The 17,308-nt window shown below is 38.5% G+C and overlaps 1 protein-coding gene across 1 annotated transcript in view; it reads right to left on the minus strand.

Annotated features, from left to right (window-relative positions):
• Positions 1–16,121, minus strand: part of KLHL4 (kelch like family member 4) — a 36,456-nt gene extending 20,335 nt beyond the window's left edge. The window contains exon 1 of the mRNA XM_015626772.3: positions 14,960–16,121. Within this exon, the coding sequence (XP_015482258.1) occupies positions 14,960–15,381 (422 nt within the window). The 5' untranslated portion in view covers positions 15,382–16,121. The remainder of the gene's footprint in view (positions 1–14,959) is intronic.
• Positions 16,122–17,308: the final 1,187 nt, after the last annotated feature.

Raw genomic sequence — 17,308 nt, forward strand, 5'->3', positions numbered from 1 at the left:
TATTTTATTTTATATATATATTTATTTATTTGTTATTTTATTTTTTAATTATTTATTTTATTGCTATTTAATTATTATTGTGGATATATCATCGCAAGACAAAAAAGTGTTTGGGGAACAAAATTTAAATTCACAGAGACATCTTTGCCCTTGTCCTCATTGAAATTTAGGGAAAATTTTACTTTTTAAAGAGCTGCTTACACCTCTCTTCAAATATTGACCTGAATGAAACACGGGGGAGGAAATGCCAGGTAACAGTGAGATTCTACTGGATCCTAAGAAAGCCAGGACTAACAAATGGTGTGCGGAGGTAAAAATTCATCTTTTCTGTAATTAGATTTGATGCCATGAGTTTTGTGATTCATTCCAGGCCTACAATTCTTTAAATTTCTGAATTATGTTAAACTTCTTTTCTGTCATAATGAAGAACTCTTCACATTAATCAGCAGAGCACTCTTCATTAATCAGTATATAAAAGCTAAATCCAGATTTCCTCATTATTGAATTAGAATGCAATAACACATAAATGCCATTTATTTGCCGTGCCCTTTTTCAAAATTCAGTGTTTTATTAAACCTCATTCAGTGTGCCAATGGCCAAAACCAGGAAGCAAACCTGATGATAATGAAGCTTAGAAGAACAATATTGCAAGAAAACAGGGTTGTTTATTGGAGCCTTTATAATTCTGTTGGTGTTGCTGATGCTATCATTTATTATGTTTATGGTGACCACTTCTTGGGTGTTGAATGAGCCTATTTAAGATGCTGTGATATTTGTGAAAGTCAGTTTAATCAGGTTCAGTTTTTGGTGCCATTTAGGGGTTTTGTTTTGGGGTGCACAGCCAATCCCAGCAGCCACCAGCAGCAAACTGGGAACCAGCAAAGGGCAGTGACATGGCCTGGATCTCTGACAGCCTGGAGGGCAGGGGGCTCCAGCCCTGTGAGCAAGGCAAAACTGCAGCTCCACCAGTTCACTTGCTTTGTGCAGCTCATATTTTAATTTTTTTTTTAATATTTCCAGTGCAGCTCATCATTTTCCTTTTCTCCCTTTAATTTTTTATTTTCGAGGTTCATCTCAGCCCCTTTCCCCAGCCAGCTCCGTCCTGCTCAGCCATCTGAGCTCTGGCTGCTGAGAAAAACCCTTTTCCCACAAAAATCACAGCAGCTGTCACAGGCAAACCCCAGCAGCTGGCTGAGAAATGAAAATATTTCAGTTAGAAGCCATTTCTGAGCACAGATAAAATCATGATAGACTTGATGTGCTTTTATTAATTGATGCTGGTAAAATTGTAGCACACCAGTAATTGATGTCCCAGTAATTTCTGCTGCAGTCATCTTCTTTATTTTTTATTTTTTTTATATTTTTATATTTTATTACATTTTTTTATTATTTATTGTGAATTTTTTAGGGTATGTGTTTAAACATTTGTCCCAAAAGAGGATGGGAAATTGTTGATGACTGATGAGGTTGTAATATTTAACATGAGGTTTTAATAATGATAGAAAAGGATGTAGCAACGTGAGTTTGTAATAATGATAGAAAATGAAGAAATGAAATAATGAAATAATGATAACAAATGAAGAAATAAGTAATTAAAATTTATAATTTATTTCAGTTAAGGGAGAAACTCCTGACTTCCCAACTAATCTGAAAGCTCTGACAATTCCTTTAGAACTTGGAGCTCTTGAAACTGCCTGGTTTTAGCAATTTTTTTATTGCTAAGGTTAAAATAAACCTGCCACTTCTCTCAGTTGGTGTAAGTTAAAATAGCTTTTCCCATTTGGGATTACGAGTGTAAATGTGCATATCATCAACTGCAGGAGCTTCAGCAAAACACTGAAACCACTTCAGCTGGTTTTGGGTTTTGTTCTTCCCCCAGACATGACAAGGTACAGACAGATGTCATCGTGATTCATATCAGCATGAATTCGGGTTGTGACATTTTGAATTCTCCTAGGAACAGAAATAAGGAATTTGTTGGGGTAATTCCACTGGAAAATGGAATTTTGTGCCTTCTCTCAGCCATGGACAGATCGTGATTTTGAGGTACAAAGATGAGTTAATCCAAACACTCTCTTCAATAAACTGTTTCCCTTGGGAAATTGTACATCTATTATTTTTTAACTAATTTTAATTAGAGGAATTACAAAATTATTTTCCAGTCTCTGCAGTTTAGTGTGTGAACTCTCTTGATTGCTGATCTTTTTCTGCTTTTCCTGCTCTTGAAGGATCTCGTGTCTACAGAAGGGTTTTGTGCTCACTGCTTGTTTTATGCAGATAATTAAGAAATTGAATAATCCTACATTCATAGAAAGGGGTTTCTAATGGTTCTCTTCACTTTAAAACACTTATTTCTGTGGCATAGAAATTGGAGCTGTAGCAGTATCAGCCTGGAGAGAACACTGCCTGTTTTATTTAATAGGTATGTGCCTGTATTCAGGGATGAAATGAGTGTCTCACAAATCATTTCAATTAATGCCAGTTTAAATCATCATTCAGGAACATTATCCTCCAGGAGAATTAACACTGTATTCCTTCACGTTATGTAATAAAGAATAACGGAGTGAAACCTTTCAGGTCAAAGGATAAGAGTATTTAATAGATTACCATTTTAAAATTATCCTTTGTTCTGATAATGCCAAGTGGTCACTGCAATGCCTGAATTCCAAACTCAACATGATTGTGTTGGAGGGAAATTAAAAGTGAAGGAGAAGCTCAGGGAGGCTGAGTACTTCTTCCTCAACTTCCTGGGAGCAAGTGATAATCTTTCTAAAGAAGAAAAAATGATGTGACCAGAAGGCATGATATAGCAGGATTTCGAGCTGTCAGAATGTGCAAAATGAAAAATAATGGCTTAATGCTGGATCTGGGCCCGTGGCATTTCTCTTTAGAGGACGTAGAAAACAAAACACAGGCCAATGGCAAAAAGAACTGGTTTTCACTCCAAGCAAAGCTATTGCCAGATAAAACTAATTAACTCCATGTTTGTTCCTTCATTAAGCACTTTTCAGAAAGACCCCTGCTGGAGAGAGGGAGGGAAGAAGACCCTGCTTTATTATCTCCCTTTTGACTATTACTGGAAAAAGTGGAGCAAAGGGGAGCAAGGGGAGATATGAGTACGAGCCAAAACCAAATGTGAAGTGGTTGTGCCTCCAGTGAGCAGAGCTTTGAAAAGGCAGAGTAACAGTCTCAATAGCAATTATCCCTCTCCCTACCAACCTGAGCCTTGCAGCTCATCAGATGTGGATCCTGCTGGGAGATTTTTTTAGGATATCTTGATGTATTAAACCTCAAACCACTGCCAGAATACCTTCATACATGCTTCTCACTTCTTTTTTGAATTCCATCAAAGGCAAAGGGACACTATTTTTCAGCTTCTCATGACCATTTAATTTTTTACATTTTTCCTTTCCTACATTTATTTGGATCCTAACTAACAAATAACAAGACTTATCACGTTTTCCCTTTCAAGTGAAACATGGTCCCCTAGATGAAGGCACCACTTCAAATTCCATTTTGCTATGTGAGACACCTCCAGTCACGTTAAAATCTCCAGGCTTGTTCCAAAATATCTCCTGACCTGATTCAGCTGATCTGCTGGATACCTCATTCAAAGCTAAACACTGCTGCAATGGGGAGGAAAAGTGATTTTTAACCTATTTAGCCAGAGTGCCCTGTCATAATTACAGATTTATTAGAAATGAGGGAGAGAGGATGTGTGTAAAGGTCTGGGCAGCCTCACAGATAGAAATCACAGATGAGAAGTAGACTGAAGTTTTCTATTCTGTTTGAAGGTTTTGTAAGGCACAGAAATTTATCTGTGATCAATTCTCTCCTTCTCTTAATTGTGCAATTACACCCTGAGAGAGTTTCCCTGTGTTAAAGCAAATATTTCTATGTGTCCCTAGGTACAGATATGCTGATTCCAAAGTACTCTCCAGCCAGTTGTTATCTTCTGAGCTTCTGTGTCAGAAAATATAATTCAAACCTACATCTGGAAAGGAATTCAAATAACTTAACCTGCTGGATTCATTTCTGGCTCAATTGAGGGCATGTTTTTTTCCCAGTCACTACAACCAAACCAGCATATTGTGAATGCCCTTCCATATTTACTGGAAGGAATTTTGGATGTTATAAATTATGGAGACTGCTGTGCCTTAGTTCCTGTTCTTACCTTTGGTCACTGACTTGCACTTTTTAACACCTGAGAAATATTTTATTTATTATAATATATTTAATTTATAATATTTATTATTATGTACATCATTGCTAATGTCATAAATGAACCCACTGAACATCTCCTGTGCTTGCTCAGAAAAGAAGGTGGTTCCTTACAGGAATCTTTTACTGAGGAAACATCTCCTCATGAGCCCACAGCACCTTTGTAAGACAGAGAGAATTGTCTTTACAACCTTTACAGACAGAACATTAGGTCTGCTTTAATTTGACAGAATCAAGTGTATTTAACAGGATTTCTGACAACCTGGCTTACTCAAACCTGTTCTGTCCATGCCATTAGTGACTTGGCATTTATCTGGAGAGATAATAGAGATAACTTGCTCCAACAAGCCAGGGTCTGTCAGCCTCACTCACTGCAATTGAATAGGAATAAAAATATAAAATCTGAACACATGCAGCACATTAAATCAAATGAAAAACAAAGAAAGGCTAAAAGTGTGTAGATTATATGAATTATGGAAAGTATTGCTTATATTATTAAGCTTATTATTATGACAGGTTTTTTTCCTGGAGTGCCAGTAATATTCACCAGGCTGCAGAGAGGTAAATTTGCATTGTAATGTGGTTATACAAAAAATAACACAGCCATTTTATTGCATTTATTCAATAAAATATTGTCCTTCCACTCCTGACTTTGTTACTTTATTGTGTTACAATCAGGTTTGAATTCACTTTAACACCAAGTGGGAAAGTATAAGGAAACTTTAAACAGCTGAGGAGTAATTGGGCTGCATTTGAATGAGGGAAGTGAGAGGAACATTTGAGCTCTCCTGCTTTGTGGTATCCCATGGGAGCTTCCTCCTGAGCAACTTTATTGGCTTTTTGTACCACCAAGCCACTCTGCATCTCCTTTTTTAGCAAAAATTTGGATCCTTTAACCAAATGAAAGAAATTAAGGCACAAGAAATTAGTCCTGAGTTACAGCCTTGTCCTTGCTGTGCTCATCTCAGCAGTTCATTGTGTTGTGGTTGATCTCCTGCAGGATCACCAGGCTGGAACCTGCCAGGAGCTTGTCTTGCTCTGCTCCTAAATCCCCTGTGACAGGCTGCACCAGGGGGCTGCACAGCTGGCAGATTTTACTGCCTCAGGCAGCACAGACAGAAAGGTCAAAAAGTCCATCCCAAGCCACTGCACCAGCACAGAGAACAGGAATGGCACAGGAGGGGATTCCTGCCTTCAGGTGTGGTTTTCCACAAACTGGATAATGAGCTGGAGAGAATCTTTTGTGAGCGACTCTTGTGAGACAGTAGTGAGAGCCATGACCCAGAACCAACATTTTTATCTTTAAATGATCAATATTTATCCGCTATAAACATCATAGGGCACCCCAGGGTGTATATTTTTGTTCAGGGTATGTATTTATTCTCTGCCCTGCTCAAAAGGGTGGCCAGAAATGGTGGTGGCATCAGAGCCATCCCCTCTCCTTTGCCTTTTCACTGAGCACATGGCAAAGCTCCTGCTCTGCAAAGATGAATGTCTAAAGCACGAACCCCAGTGGATCAAAACCAAATGTTTGAACAAATATTCTCTGCAATCAGAGCTTTTGTCTGGTGGTGGTGGCAGAGAGGGAAAGAATGAGCTCCCACCAGAGATGTGGAGCATGACTAAGGTGAAATTACTCAGGTATTTTTGCCTGCATGTGTAGTGCATCTTTATTTCTTCACATTCTGCAGCATTCTGCAATGGTCTGACATGGAGACAGAGCTTTCCTGAGCATCTGTGCTAAGTGAACACTGTAAAAGAGGTTTCCCTAGCAACTCAAACCATATGTAATAGCTTAAAATAGCTTTTCTCCAACTCCTAGGATTTCTTAGTGGTTTGCTCACAATTTCCTTTTAAACCAAGGTATATTTGCCCAGTTCAAAAAGGTTCTTCGTTTTTTAAACTTCTATTAAAATAAATAGGGTTTGAAAATGCTCATTTCTTTCCAGAATGCCTCCCTTCCTCTTGACTTGTAACTTATCAGGGAAACTGAAGCATGGCAAAGGGTGAAAGTGGCTGCCCACTTTCTCAAAATATTTCCTTTGTTTGCAGTTTAAAACATTTTATTGGAAGTATGTTGGTCTCTACTTATTGTAATGGGAATCTCTAGCAGACTTTGATTTCTGTGATGTCAGTACAATGAGAAGATAAACTGTGCAACTATGAAATATAATGAATCAATCATAGTGTACATGAATTCCAATTTGCATTGCAAAGCTGTTTGCAGGAAAATCTGTTCCATTCCTGTTGTGTCCCCAGGAAAATGCTCTTTTGCATGAGTGAACTGTGATACCAAGAGGCTGGGTGGTTTTTTCTGAGGTAATAAAAGAGGCAGGCAACAAATCTGAGGCATAACCCATACATTGATTTTCGGGTCCTAGTCATGAAGCTAAAAATTTAGGCTGAGAGTACTTGAATTTGATTAAATCAAATGTTAATATCCAGGTAAGAAATCTAGATCCTTGTCCCCAGGTTTTCAAAACATGTAAAACAAAACATTCTTTTCCATGAAATATGTTTGTTTGGCCTAAATGGGTTTTATTGGAAAATGTGACGAGGCAAACTTTTTATCCTGTAAAACAGCATGAGAATACAGTGCCTATTTCCTGACAAAACACTTTGAAACTGTATTAATTTAGATGCTCTAGCATATATTTGAACCTGAAATGAAGGCAGGATGTTCCTTTAAAGACTTTTAGTTATCCTCTTGTTCCCTGTGAGCAGCAGACAGGTTTTAGTGAAATATCTTGGCTTGTCACATAGGATGGAAACAATTACTACAATGAAATCAAAGATGTTTTAAGCTAAGAATTATTGGATGGGCAGAATTTTTGTAAAGAGCCAGGCTCTCTGGTCTCATTCTGACTATTTTAATTTGCTTTGAATTGAGTTTTGAGTGTTAAGCATTTGCTTGAAAAAGGAGGGGAGGAGGTGGTCTGGGAGCAGATTTGCTGGCACAGCAGGGTGGGAATTTCCAGTGCTGGTGTTTCTGTTGATGGAGTCACTGAGGGGGAATCTGATGTCACAGAGGAATAAATTTGGTTATAACTTTGTTTTACAGATTATTTTCTTTTTCTTTTATGCCCTATACTTATCTTCAGCTCTTTCTGTCAATCCCAACAGGAGCTCAGCTTCATTTTTAAATTCTTTTACCCTGCACACCAACAGGTGCACAACAAATAAACCAAAGTCTTATTTAATTGCCTGATATAATCATCCTCTAAATAATTCTCTAAATCTATTAGAGAATTATTTTATTCTAGCAGAATGAATGAAGCTAAACCAAACTGGTCTGGTTTAATTGGGCAAATTTAGCTGCTCAATTATAGCAAACAAATCCCTTTATTTTTTAAATGTGTAAGACTTCAGTAATTTTCCTCCCTAAAATATTCCAAAGTAAACAATTTAGCCACAAACCAAGGGTGAAAATAAACAGTTTCTTTCTTTTAGGATCCTGTCTGGCTAAAACTTTGAAGCCAAGCAAAACCTTCTCCCCCTTTTCCCAGAAAGTTTCACCAACCATCTGATTTCTTGTTGATCTTTCAGTTGCATAATCTCAGTGTGTCTGTAAAAACTGCTCTGCATGGGGAACATGTGTTTAATCATCTCCTTAACTTTTTCTGGAGACATTAAGAAGTGATTTTAAGAACAGTAATAACTCTTTAAAAAGTCATTTAACAGCTGTCTTTGCTGAGAGCCAGCTCAATGGAGTGAAAATGAGAAGATAATTGAATCATAAAAAAATTGTTTTGAAATGACTGGAATTATCCTAGATTCTTAAATTACTATTAAATGGTATTTTTTTTCCCTTGCCTGTAATAATTCATCTTTGAAAGCTAGGCTTGCTAAATGTAGGACTGTAAAATATTGTGTGTTTTCTAGTAAGTCAGATTATTTCTCATTATAGACTTCTTGGTGGGTAGACAGGGTTAGACTTGATGACATCCAGAGCCCTTTTTCAGCTTAAGTTTTCCTATTATTCTATTTAGCTATCTATGGAAAAAAAAAAACATCAACAAAAAAAAAAATATCAAAACAAAACAAAAAAAGGAATAAATATCTAGTCTTTCCATTGGGTGAATAAAAAATTAATTTCAAAATAAAATTCTACTCATTCCTTTCATCTTTAATAACTATTTTAACCCATTTCAATACCCCATTTTTTTGCTTTTTCAAGTTCTTCAAAAGATTTCATAATAGCAGGTGAGAGTAGGAATTCATCCCAAGGATGCCTTTGAGACATTTTGATTCTAATTTCTGTACCAAGTGCTCCTGTGTGAGGTCACAGCATTTGTTTAGTCAGAATTAATTCATTGGTCACTGTTGATTGCATTTGCACTTGGCCTCAAAAGGCCTGTTCCTCTTCATGAATTATCAACTGCTGGAAAAAAAAGTGATTTTCCTCTTAGATTTTAACCAGAGACCACTTACTATAACTGCATAGATTTTCCACACTTAGCAAACATTAGACATCCAATTTTCTTGGCTACCCCCAGCTACCATATTTCAACCAGCTGTGAGTGAATTTCCATAAAATGCTGTCAACTGCTGACTCCTCTCAAATCAGCTACAAACATCTTAAACAATCCAGTTTCAAACTCATATTTTGGCCTTTAGCTAAAGATCATTGGTAGAAGAAAATCACTTTCTGTTTGTCCCTGAGGTAACAAGGAAACATTTTGGTTATCCATTGCAGGCCTGCAGAAAATCATCTTTTTAAAACATAGTGCTGGAATTTATATTAAATTGTTATAAACACTATAATTTCTATATTTCTTTTTAGAAAAGAAATTGAATAATTCTCCACAAAACACAAACATCATTTCTCTTCCTTGTTGCTACTTCTTGCCAAATTATACCACGTAAAATTCCTATAATTATTATTTCTAAGCACTTAGAAATAAAACTTAAGTCAGCAAGAATTTGCCAAGAATAACATGTCAAAGTTAGCTGAAGTGCCTCTAACAGGTTTTACTAGAAATTCTGGAGAACAGAAGAGTTGTCAAGTATACCCTGAACATGAGTATTATTTTTCAGTGTTTTATATCAGATAGGGTAAGGTTCTACCTCAGGGACTGGCTGGAGTAACCCATTTTAGAACACTGGTGTGAAATCATGCCATTAAATTATCAGTGGTTCACTGAGAAATGGGAAGATAAATCAAACTGGGGTCCTAAGGAGCTTAGCACTGAAGTTCCTATATAACTTCTCATAAAGTTCCTAAATTACTTGGAAAAATAAAGAGAAATCTTTGCTATTATATATTATAATTGGGGATGGTGCCAAGCTGAGAAGAGCTGTGGGTATGGTATTGGATCAAAATTGGATATTAAATCACAAAATCAGGGTTAAATCAGAACTGAACATTAGCTCAGCCAGTTGGAGGCATTATCTGATAAACACAAGATGGAATTTATTCATGCAAAGTGCTGGTTTTAGGAACAAATAACTGCAAAAATGTCCAGATGGTTTGGGAACAGGTCTGTGGTACAGAGGCAGGAGTTTCACATGAATCACAAGGCAGGCATGAGCAACAGCACCACGTTGTTGATAAGAGAAAAACAACTACTGAGGACATTTAAACAGATTTGAGTCAGGATGACACAGAAGGAATCCAGGTCTGCCCACTGAGCTGCAAGTCCAGACAGACCAGCAATGAAACATCAGAGCTGCCAGGACAGGAATTCTGGGACAAGACTGCAAGAATCACAGCTCTTTAGACTGACAGCAATTTTTAAACATATAAAAAGGGTGTAAAGAAGAAAAGTGTGGCAATAAGAAGAATAAGGAGACCAATATGGTACCTATACTGATGGGGGAAGACCAAGGCATTAACGAGCTTAAATTGTTCTGTAGACAATCAAGGAAGCACCTAAACCTGGTTGGGCCAGCTTTGGCACAGAAGGATTGAAATGCTGTCTGACTACATGTCCAGCATTCTTTATCATGATTCTAAAATACTTAGCTGTTAAGATTTTCTGAAAGTACTTTTCAAAATGCTGGAGTTTCAGTGAAAATCAAATTGGAGCAGTTCTGTTTTAAACATAAAGGCCGCTGTGATGTGAATTAGGAATTGTCATTTCTAAACTTTACCTTGGGCATCAGAGATTGTTCATGGAACTGAATTCTTACCCAGGGCAGGGAAGCAGTGCTGTGATTTCCCCCCCTGAATGCAGCCCTTTATCATCTCCTCTGCACAGGGCACATCACCATCCTCCCTTTTACTCCTGCCATTCTCAGTCATTGTTGTGCTCCTCTGTTTATTTGGGTACCAGAACCTCACCTGCAGTGCCAAAAGCCCTCTCGATCTGGTTTGACCAGAGGTTTGACAGAATAACTCATATTATGTACCATTTTCACCAGGAAAATTATCACCTGTTTTCTTTTTCTTTATTTCACACTGGAATGGGAGCCAAGGATGTTGTCTGCTACTGGATCTAAAAGCAGAACTCGAGGGATAACTCATATAGGAGACAACATCTGAAATAGTCATGTACACATATGTGTGTGTTTATATGTATGCCAGAGACACTGAAGAAAATAGTCTGATAGCTATTTCCATATGTGTGCCAAAAAACTGTGAATTTTCAAGTCTTAAGATGAATGATCAAAATAGCTGTACATCAAAAATAACCACCACAGAAAAGGATTGCCTTTGGGAGGATGCACCTCCCAAGTATCTGTTTCCATGTGCATCACTAATGACTAAATGTTTGGATTACAACATCTAAAGATTCTATTAAAATTAATTAGAAATATATTTTATCTCATGTGGGAAATTAGAAAACACTTGTCCTTAGCAAAACTAGAATTTGTCCCAAACTAGAGTTTGTCAGCATTTTTTCAGCCACATAGTTAGAAAAGAAATAATGCAGAAGAGAAAAAAATGATGAATGGATGCTACATTTACTACTGAAATCTAAGTGCCTTTGGGCAACTAGGAAATACTTAATCAGCACACATGGTCTGAATTGCACACTTGTGGAACCAGAGCCCTGGCAGATGTGCAGGAATGGATGTGGCAGTGTGGCATAAATTCAGAAATTAACTGGGCACTGTGCTCCCATGGGGAAGTCAATATCTGTGAGTCCAGAAGATTTTTAGGGAAGTAATTGAAGAAATTCAGTATCAAAACTCTTCTTTTTAGGAGGCTTCAGTGCCTGTGCACATGGGTGTTCATGCACACAAAGTTTCTGTTGCCTGTCAAAATCCAACAATCAAATCCCCCCGGTGTGTGCTGATGTCTCTGGATCACTGCCAGACCACTTTCTTTGAAAGAAAAGGAAATGTTTCCCTGTCCCCCTGGCAGAGGAGCCTGAACCTCACAAGATTCCAGACAGGACAGATCAGGGGTGTCCTGAGCAGCTCGAGTGCTCAGCCCCCCTAGCCCTGCCTGCTGAACCAGCAGCCACCCACGGTTATTTCCCATGGCTTCTTACAGAGCTCACTTCAGCTCCCTTTTCAAGCCAAACCTGAAATCTCTGAAGGTGTTTGCTCTTCCCTGGCATGGCCATTTTCCACAGGTTTAGCTTGCTGCTCACCCCAGTAATACCAGAAAATGCTGTGTTGGGAAATACACTCTACAGATAAAATAACTTGGTGGCAATGCAGGCTTTAGCTGGTTTTTTTCACCCATGAAGAGGTCCCTGTGCTCATTCAAGGAGCAGATGGGTGAGAATGAGATGAGGTCAGTAAATACAGATTGTTCACTGTTCATCTTTTCCCCAAACTTCAGACAGAACTTCCATAAGGATCTTAGAGCAGCAGCTCAAGGCTGCATTTTTGATGCTCCTAGATGATCTTTGAGCTGTTTCCCTGAGCAGCACTGGACCAGACAGCCCCAGGATGCTGAGATGCTTTCCTTACCCTTGTGCCAATAAATAAACCATTTATTTATGGCCCAGAATGCATTGGTTGACCGCACATTAACTGGTTACGATTAGGACAAAATTAATGAATTTTAGCCACTTAAGCCTCATTTATTTTGTCACTTGTCATGGGATATGATTCAGAAGGAAGCCCATGGATTAGAAGGATTTCTTTAAGTATTGCACTCTTTAATTTGGGGACTGGAATATCAAAATGAATTGAAGAAAGCAGAAATAAATGCATTAATGATCGTGTATTCCAGATGGAACTGTTGGTTGGAACTTTATTATTTAACCTTCCTCCTCAATAAACAACCTTTATTTTATCAAACCCCAGGGTGCTCTCTGTCCATCCCTGACAGCATTCAGTCCTGAGGTTTCTATAGAAAGCTCAATTTTTTTCTGAAGAAATTCAGAATATTGTTTTTACATTTCCAAAGTTTTCCATGGAAAGCATTAAACTCTTAGCAGAAACTGCATTCAAATTCTGCCCAGGGTTGATGTATTGGGCAGATTCTCTCTAATCTATCTATAGATTTTTCTACTATTTTGGATGTCCATGTGACACTCAGCAGAGTGCTGAGATCCACCAAAAAATGGGATTTCTCCAAGCAGAGGAACATAGAGTGGTTTAGAGACAGCTGCTTTGAAAGTGTGGTGCTTTTGTGCTCCAAAAGGCAAATCTGGCTTTGGTGTGCTCAGGTGTAGATGTGAAATTTGGCTGCAATACCTGTGCAGCTCCTGCTGTGCTGTTTTTAGTGAGAACATGGGCTCAGGGGGTCCTGCAAACACCTGATTTTCACCTGGTGATCACCAGCAGAGCCCATTGATTACCATTGCTTGGGATTATCTGGAACTTCTGAAGGAAAAAGAGACTTGGAATGATTTAAGGGCATGATTTCAAAGATCAGACATTGTTTCAAAAATATATCAGGATATCTATCAAGTTATATATATATATATATATATATATATATATCGATATCTACATCCTAGATTTAGGTAGATGTAGATAAAAGACTGCTTCTCCTTATTTTGTCTCAGTATCTCATTTCTACCCAACTAATTAATGTATTAATTAATGTCTGGCCTGTGCTGGCTGCTGTAGGGGAAGGGAACAGTGTTTTACTTAATGATTTCTGTTGGGACATATGAAAGAAATTTGAGCTGTGTTGTCCTTAATGGCCAGCTTTATTTTCTTGAAATAAGTTTTAATTATAGAGAAACTCATAGTCATGAATCACTCTACAAACAATCTATTATCAAATCAGCTTTTTAAGAAGAAAGTCAAAATAAATTTTAATCTACAACATGCAATGATGGCTTTTACTGAAATCTTAAAGAAATCCACTTATTTGACCATAAAAATATATGACATAACAGTTCCAAAACTATCCTAAAAGCTGCAACTTCAAACAGCTCAAGAGCAGAACTTAAATTGGAGTGGATATGAAGGTACAAAACTTCAGGAGGCCTTAGCAGAAACTTTATATATAGCTGGAGAAAATGTCACATCTTATTTTAGAATGAAGTGGTTTATTACCTCCCAAACTGAACCAATTCAGCTTTTTTCTACCTCCTTCTTCACATGGTGTAAAATCTTATTTGGATGAACAAGTGTTCCTTACTCAAATTAAATCAATTTTCCTTCTCAGGTGTGTCTAAAATCACTTTTTTTTCAGGAAATTTGTACTAAGGGTATGCTGCTCCCCATTCCAAACCAGTGCCCTTGGAAACACAGTCCTTTTCTCAGTGTTTTTATTCTGTAATGATTTTATCTGGTACCTATTGATTACTGGGACTGGTTTCCAAGTGACATTTTGGAATGCAGTTTTTGCTGTTCCATCTGCAGATGTTCCCCTCAGCAGATGCACAACTTGAAAAATAATAACTGCTAAAAATATGCAAGCTGTCAGCTTGGTTTCTACTGAGAGAACTGTAACTTCAATTAAGATAAATTTGTATTTAAATGCAATGTAATACGTTTAAATTATGTCCAAAGACTGGTAGCAATCTCATCAAATGGTGCAAATAATCTTATCATTTATGCTTGATTTGAGCCCAAGGTGGGGAAAGGTGGGGTAGAAATGTTGCTGGGTAAGATAAAAATACTGACAAGAGTTTTGAAAAAAAGAAAACATGAAAAAGCTTAATTAAATAAGTAGTATTAATATTATATTCTTTGTTATTCACAACTTAAAAATAGCTCTTCCTTTGTGCTTACACCTTTAAGGTCTCAGAGCTGTAATGTTTTTTCACCTGACCTTGCAGAAAATATTTGTCTGAGCATACTAAATGAGCTGTGAAAGTATAAACCTTCAAACAAACCTTTAAAAAAAGCAAAGAATGATGCTTCCTTTCCACTTAATTCAAGGTTAATTTTCCTTGCTTGGAAGACAGTAAAAGAAAATCAGTGGGAAATTTTGAGAGATCATTGGCAAGCACAGAGCCCGTGCACCTCCAGCAGCTCCCATTTGTCAATGTTGCACCCATTGATAAAGTCAGAATGAGGACAGGATGTCAGGAGCCTCCTTTTTCTCACTGCACTCACATGTAATAAATCAAGAGAAGAAATTGAGATGTTGTGGATGTTGATAGAGCAAATTTGACAAACTGGCAGATTTTATGCATATGGAAGAGTTATGGAATGATGTACCTTAAGGAAAGATCAACATTTCATGACAATGTTCCTGTTCATTTTTCTGATGCAGAAGTGTTCCTTCTCATCTGAGTGTGGGTGTGCACACACACATATACATAAATAAAGTGAGATTAATGCAGTAAGGAACTCTGGCTAAAAACAAAGACAGTTTCAGGGAATAACTTGGAAACAAGTCTGGCTTTCCAAGTGCAGACTTTAAAACTCCTACCTCTCTGCAGACTCATCTGCATTTTGTTCTGTGATCATCTGCAGCTCCTGTGAGGTTTTACTTGAATCTTCTTTAGCAGAGTTTTCCTCTGTGCTGTTTTTGGGGATGTCCTCGCTGGCTCGCAGCTGCTCGATGAGGTTCTGCTGGTGCCAGCTGTGGATGGAGCGGTGGTGCACAGGCGTCGGCCCCGGCACGGGGGCCAGGATGTTGTGGTGGACGGGGCTGCTGTTCTTCTTCAGCCCATTTCTGTCCCGAGAGTGGCTCTTCAGCCTGTTCTGCACCGGGGTGCCTCTGTGCTCGAATCCTTCCTGCTGATGGCAGCCCCCGGAGCCGGCGGAGCCCTGCGAAGGGTGGCTGAACCACCTCCAGCGGAGCCTCAGGATCTGCTTCACATCAAACTCCTTCTTGCCAGAGACTGACATCTTATTTGGGGTTTTATTTTATTTTATTTTTTTCTTTTCAGACGTAAAAAAAAAATAAATACAAAAGCCTATTCTTCTAGGAAAGAAATGGATTCTTTGTTATCTCTTCTGTTTCAACTCCTCTTCTTAAGAAAAGCCAACAAAAGAACAAATCTCGGCAGCTCTCTCCGTGTCTCCGATTAACACACGGCGAGCTCTCGCAGCCGATGCTGAGCTGCTGTTAACTGCATAGGTGGGAATCCATCCTGACAGGATGATGAGGTCAGACCTTAAACAAGTAAATCAGCTTAGCACAGGAAAGCAGCGAGCACAACACTCCCAGGCTTACACACTGCCAGCCCCAGTGCGCGGCTCCCAATTTATAACCCAGCCTCACATGATCCTCAGCCAGCCCGAGATGCAACTTAAGATGCAGGGAAGCATGCACAAATAAAGTGACAAGACTTTCCGTCTATCTCACGGCGTTCTCCATCAAGCCTGTTAATTAGCAGCGCTGCTTTTCACGGGAGATGAGGAGAGGATGCTTTCCGGCGGATTTTTGGTGGCGATTTCGCGCAGCTCACGCGTTTCCTTAAGGGTCTGCGTTTGTTTGTCTTGCTGTGTAAAATTCCTACAAATGGCCTCGGTGTGGTAGCACAGCTAAAGGAGAGGCAGGGTGCAGGACTGGCTGTGCTGCCTCACCTACAGCCGGATTTCTCAATAGAATTGCAGGGCTTGGAGAAGGGAGGGAGGGAGCTCAGGAAAATCGGAGATGTGCTCCCTGAATGACTGGGTCTGTGGAAAACACAGTTTCCTGGCTAAGTGCCTGTGTAAACAGCCTTTCCCATCCTGCTCATGATTTCTCACAGACAGTGAAACACTTGTGGGTTTTTTTTTTTCTGAAAACACCTTTCTTTTCTTTCTTTTGATAGCGTGCACCGTGTTTTCAGCAAATTTAATAGGGGAGATGTTTTCATTCCCATCCCTTGGTTACCAGGCAGGGCTGTGAGAACTGTTCCCTGTGTGGTTTGAAATAAGGTACACAGGATGTTTTTGTGTGCAAATTGAAAAGAAATTAACAGACTGGATTTGTTTTTTATTATTTTTTTAATGTTCTATTCTCCCAGGTTGGCTATGATGGTCTATCAAACTGTAAGAAGTGTGCAGAAATAGAAGAAGCTGTCACATACAGTCAGTAGAATATGATTCAGAGAGGACCCCTCTTTAACACACCTCTCCTCTCAGACCTTCTGGCATTAATTTCCTTTTCATCTGTCCTTTCTGACAATTTTTCTTCCTTTTTTTAACCGAAGTTCTATGATGGGACATTGAAACTTCAAATAAAATCTGCTTTTTTTATTCTTTCTGACTGCATATAATACAAGAAAGGAAATGTGAAGTAAAGTTTAAAAAATAAATAAAAAAAAAAGAAGAAGAAAAAGCAAAATGAGAGGATAGGACTAAGGAATTGCCAGTTTTTATCCTGAGCTCCATTGCTCCTGTCCTATTCATGGTATTCAAGCATGGGATGTGCAGCATCATGGGCTGGATGAGTGTGAGAGCAATTACAGGATGAGTGAAGAACTCATCAAAATAATTGAAAGATATTTTCCTATCTAGATCCGTAGAGGGGAAGACTTTGCACAAAAGAAAACCTGTGTGAAAGGCTTGGCCATAAAAGGCAGAAAGGAAGAAGCTGAGGGAAGATTTGACAGACGTAGCCAGTGCATATTTGTTGCTATAGAGAAGATTGAGGCTGAGCTGCAGCAATTAAATGTACATTAACAAGATTTCCTTTGAGATCTTCTAGGAACAGAGAGAAGCTACAAAACTTATTCAACTTCTAATAAGTCACATTAATAAGAAGGTGAATGAATAAAGGCCTGTTTGTGCATTTGATAAGGGGGTTCAATTCAGGCTTGTTGAGGATATGAGCTGATAAAGAAGC

This window comes from Parus major, chromosome 4A (genome assembly GCF_001522545.3).
Source record: "Parus major isolate Abel chromosome 4A, Parus_major1.1, whole genome shotgun sequence".
Lineage (NCBI taxonomy): Eukaryota > Metazoa > Chordata > Aves > Passeriformes > Paridae > Parus > Parus major.